Genomic DNA, 4,494 nt, shown 5'->3' on the forward strand with positions numbered 1-4,494 from the left:
CACCCACTCAAAAACAACACAAAAATCCTCCCTTTCAAAATCCAGTCAAGCAACGGCGCCCACCACTGCAACAACCGAATCTTGCCCCTCAACAAACTAACGAGCAACAACAGAAAGCACGCGGCCGCCAACAAACCCCCTTTGCACCACCCATAGCCCCCCTGCTCCAACCAGCCCTTTTCCCACCACCACCCCCGTTCTTACAATCATCAACGAGCTCACACCAGTCACAATTACCCCTCGTTGGGAAATCGCCAACACAAACCACCTCGCCACACTCCTCGTCTATACTGAGCGTTAATGCTGCTGGGCAGAATCAGCCCTCTGCTATGGACACCGTTGATCCCTCAGCATCTCGTCTTGATGTCGTCATCGGCCACTCACCAGCACCATGACCCACGGCACCTTGCGTTCCGCCTCATAACCCACCCCCAATTTTTACTGTTGCGCATGCAAACGTAAACCGTCTCAACCATTCCGGCCACTTTGCGCTACTCGAGGACAGGGTCTCAAATTTTAACTACGATGTCGTAGCGCTCTCCGAAACGTTCCTCGAAGACTCTATATCGGATTCGCACTTATCACTTCGCGGCTACAACCTTTATCGTCACGATAGAACGCTGAAAGAAGGCGGAGGCGTCGCTCTGTATGTACGTGATGTATTCAATGTTAAAATCCTTGCGAAATCACAAGCGTGTGATTACAATCTTTGTGAATTCGTTGCGGCCGAAATAAAGCAAAATAACTACTCACTCCTCGTTGTAGTCGCTTACCGTCGCCCATCTGCCCTTGCCCCCCATAACCTTTTCCAGATTATCCCCCCTTTGCTCATGAACTACCATGATGTGATAATCACTGGAGATCTGAATGCGAATCTGCTGTCTGACACGCTACACTACGCTGCAGTACTCCAGGATCACATTGACCTTCTCGGCCTCAAGGTAGTGTCGCGCCTGCCTACCTGCCACCGTTTTCAGGAAGACCGCTCGTCGCACACACTCCTCGACCTCTTCCTAGTAAAGCACACCACGGACATTCACTCGTTCTCAAAAACTGAGGCCCCCTTCATCGACTGTCATGATCTCATCGAGCTCGTAATCTACGCCACTGTTCCCCCTGACGGTGACAAACTCATCCTCTCTAGGAACCTTCGAGCCATTGACCTTGCACGCCTGAACTCGCTTGTTGCAGGCTGCCTAGCCTCCACCTGTCTCAGCGCTGCCCCCTCAAACTTAGTGAGCTCGGAGATTTCTCAAGTCTCCATCGATGCTTTCGAACGCTCTCTATCTTCTTCTGTCCTTTATGCGTTCGACACCTTGGCACCACTACGCACACTGAAGCTATCTGAAAAAGCTAAACCCTGGGTTTCTGCGGATATCCGCATCCTTATGCGTGCCAGAAACGCTGCCTTTAAGCGCGCAAAAATCTCGCCATGCCTTGGGAACATCCAGAGATATCGTGATCTCCGAAACCGAGTCTCCAATAATTTGGATACGGCCAAGAACACGTATCTCTCAGCTAGGCTCGCCACTGCTACTGACCCCAAGGCAAAATGGCGTGAGCTTCGCTCTATTGGTATCGCTCAAAAGCAAACGCCCTCACCGCTACTGTTCTTCTCCTCTCAGAGCTTAAACAAACATTTTGCCCGCGTAGTAAACCTGCTACCGCCTATTGATGCCAGCACCCTTGAGACCATCCTCTCAACCCCACGTACTCGGCAGTTTGATTTCCCCCAGTTTGCTCTCCATCCTGTCACTGCAAAAGACGTTCATGACGCACTCAGTGCAGCAAACTCAAAATCCAAAGGAGAGGATGGGATCTCGCTTCGTATGTTCTCTATGGTTGCTGACTCGTTCGCTCAATACTACGCTGCGCTCTTTAATCAGTCCATCACCAGCTCGCTCTACCCGTCACTGTGGAAGCGGACTCAAATTGTCCCGGTCTCAAAGGTCAAATCGCCCTCTTCTCTCTCTGACACACGACCCATTGCGAAGCTCTGTGAACCGTCAAAAATTTTTGAGCGCTTGGTTCACCGGCAGCTCTCAGGCTATGTCGAGTCTCACAGGCTACTCGACGCGCGTCAGGCTGGTTTTCGGAAGGGTCACTCAACGGAGACTGCGCTTCTTGGCCTCCTGGATGACGTGCGACACGCCACCGAAAAGAGGCAAGTCTCCATCCTTATCCTCTTTGACTTCTCCAAGGCTTTCGATCGCATCTCCCACTCTCGCCTAATTCGGAAGCTCCGTAACCTGAACGTCTCTGATAAAGCTCTGAGGTGGTTCTTCAACTACTTGGCTGATCGCATACAAGCAGTAGTTGACGGGGGAGGAACCGTTTCGGAGTGGCTTCGTGCGGCTACTGGCGTCCCGCAAGGCAGTGTTCTTGGTCCCCTGTTGTTCGCCGTGTATATTAATGACCTTCCATCCGTGCTTATTTTCGCCAATTATATGATATACGCGGACGATACACAGGTGTACCTCCACTGCTCACCGCACGAAATTGAGCGTGGCCTTGCTCAGATCCAGCAGGATGCTCAGGCTGTCGCCGACTGGGCTGCTGAAAACGACCTCAACCTGAACCTGGCCAAGACGAAGGCTATGATTCTAGGGAGCGAGCTTTTTATCTCCTCCCTAGATTTCACCATCTTGCCTCATATCACCATCAATTCTACCTTCATCTCCTTCGTGGCAGCAGCAAAGAGTCTCGGTGTCACCCTCTCCCCGACCTTCCAATGGAAAGGCTACACTACCGAGATAGTGAAGAAGGTCTACGGCTCACTCAGCTCGCTGAAATTCTACCGCAAGTCCATGTCGCTCTCCCTCCGCAAGTCGCTAGTTGAAGCTCTCGTCTTCCCACTTCTGAATTTTTCCTCCACGGTCCTTATGGACCTCGACAAAACGCGGACTCATGACCTCCAAGTAGCACAAAATGCCTGCGTGCGTTTTGTCACGGGTTTCATACCCTTCATCCCAACCAGCGATGTGACCACCCACGTCACTTATCACAGACTCCGCCTTCACTGGCTTACTTTGTCTTCTTCGCGTCATCTTGCGTTAGCCAGACTCCTCTACAAAGTTGTCTGTAATAACGGTCCTACCTATCTGACCCCCCATATCGCTAATCTAAATCACGTTACCTGCTCCCGGCGCTCTCTCCACAATATTCCAGCTGCCTTTCAATTGCGAGCTCCACGCACTGAAGCCTGGAAACGGTCGTTAGCAATTCGTGGTATGGACCTTTTGAACCAACTTGCGGTCACCGACTTTGACCTAGACCGACTCGCTGAATTCAAACGCTGGATGTCTGAGCTTCTCTTTCTCCTGGAGCTTGACGAGTTCACCCAAAGTGCTACTCATGAGAACATGTGTAACATGAATGCCCTCACTCTACTGCCACAAGTCCAGCGACCCTACAATGTATCGGCCTTCGCCCCCAACCCCTCCTACCTACTTGTACCAGGTCGCTACCTTCAGTACAACCTCTTACCTCACCAACCCCAACCCACCCTCGCATCTAAACTCTAACCTCCGCGCACCTTCAAGCTCTTACCCATGCGTACTCAGCGTCGTCTAACAAAGCTCTAGCCTAAGTTTCCATCCCCCAACCGCCGCGCCTCCCGCTGCGTACCCTCGTCGTATTGCGCCTACTCTAAGCTTAGTAATTTTAAGATAGTCTTAAGTATTAAATGTATTTTCAATGAGGTGCCTCTCATTGCTATCTGCGCGCTCGCCTCAACTAGAAATGTAACGCTCTATACACACAAATTGCATTGTTTATCCACCACATACTATACTCACCTGCCTACTTATGTAACGATATTATATTACCTGCGTGCACTGTATCCTTCCTTAAGCCAACGGGGTCATACCCCATGGCTCAATAAATGTTTAATCAATCAATCTTCCAACAGGCTATATTTGTATGCATTACCCAGCGGGTAGATGGAGTGGGTGTCGATAATTAGAAATTGCATATTGAGAGACTAAAGTATATATTATATAATTTATATATGTATATATATATATATCGTTCCTTAATTATTTAAATGCTTTTTTATACATAAAGATAAGGTTTTAAAAACTCTGAGCGGATATGTTGATAAATCTTGCAGAAGTAGAATGATGCCCCTATATTTTTATATACTTGACAGTGTATCTGTCTTATTTTTGGTCCTATCTTTGGAAATAAACCTTTATTTTTCGGGCAACTTGCTGCGTAATGACCTGGCTGATAGCAGAAGAAACAATGGTTCTTCGGGCATTGTCGGTAGTTATGGTCTCCTTGGCAGCATTTGCATGGTTCTCTACTCTTTTTGTCGGTCTGATTATTATTTGCTGAATTATTTAGTTCTATCAGATTATTTTGAAATGGTATAAGTGAGAGCTAATTTCATCTTGTTTCTGGTCCGTTCGATAGTGGTCCCATTTGATCTGGTCTATAACCTTGAGCTTGATGTTGATCTAGGTTATGACTTTGCCCGTTGGTGTGTTCGTT

The 4,494-nt window shown here is 48.8% G+C and overlaps 1 protein-coding gene across 1 annotated transcript; it reads left to right on the top strand.

Moving 5' to 3' along the window:
- Positions 1 to 830: 830 nt before the first annotated feature.
- On the top strand, positions 831 to 3,524 carry LOC131672589 (uncharacterized). Its single transcript, XM_058949929.1, has one exon. The coding sequence runs from the start codon at positions 831 to 833 to the stop codon at positions 3,522 to 3,524; it is 2,694 nt and encodes an 897-aa protein (XP_058805912.1).
- Positions 3,525 to 4,494: the final 970 nt, after the last annotated feature.

Source organism: Phymastichus coffea, unplaced genomic scaffold (genome assembly GCF_024137745.1).
Source record: "Phymastichus coffea isolate CEN01 unplaced genomic scaffold, Cenicafe_Pcof_1.1 PCOF00012, whole genome shotgun sequence".
Taxonomy (NCBI): Eukaryota; Metazoa; Arthropoda; class Insecta; order Hymenoptera; family Eulophidae; genus Phymastichus; species Phymastichus coffea.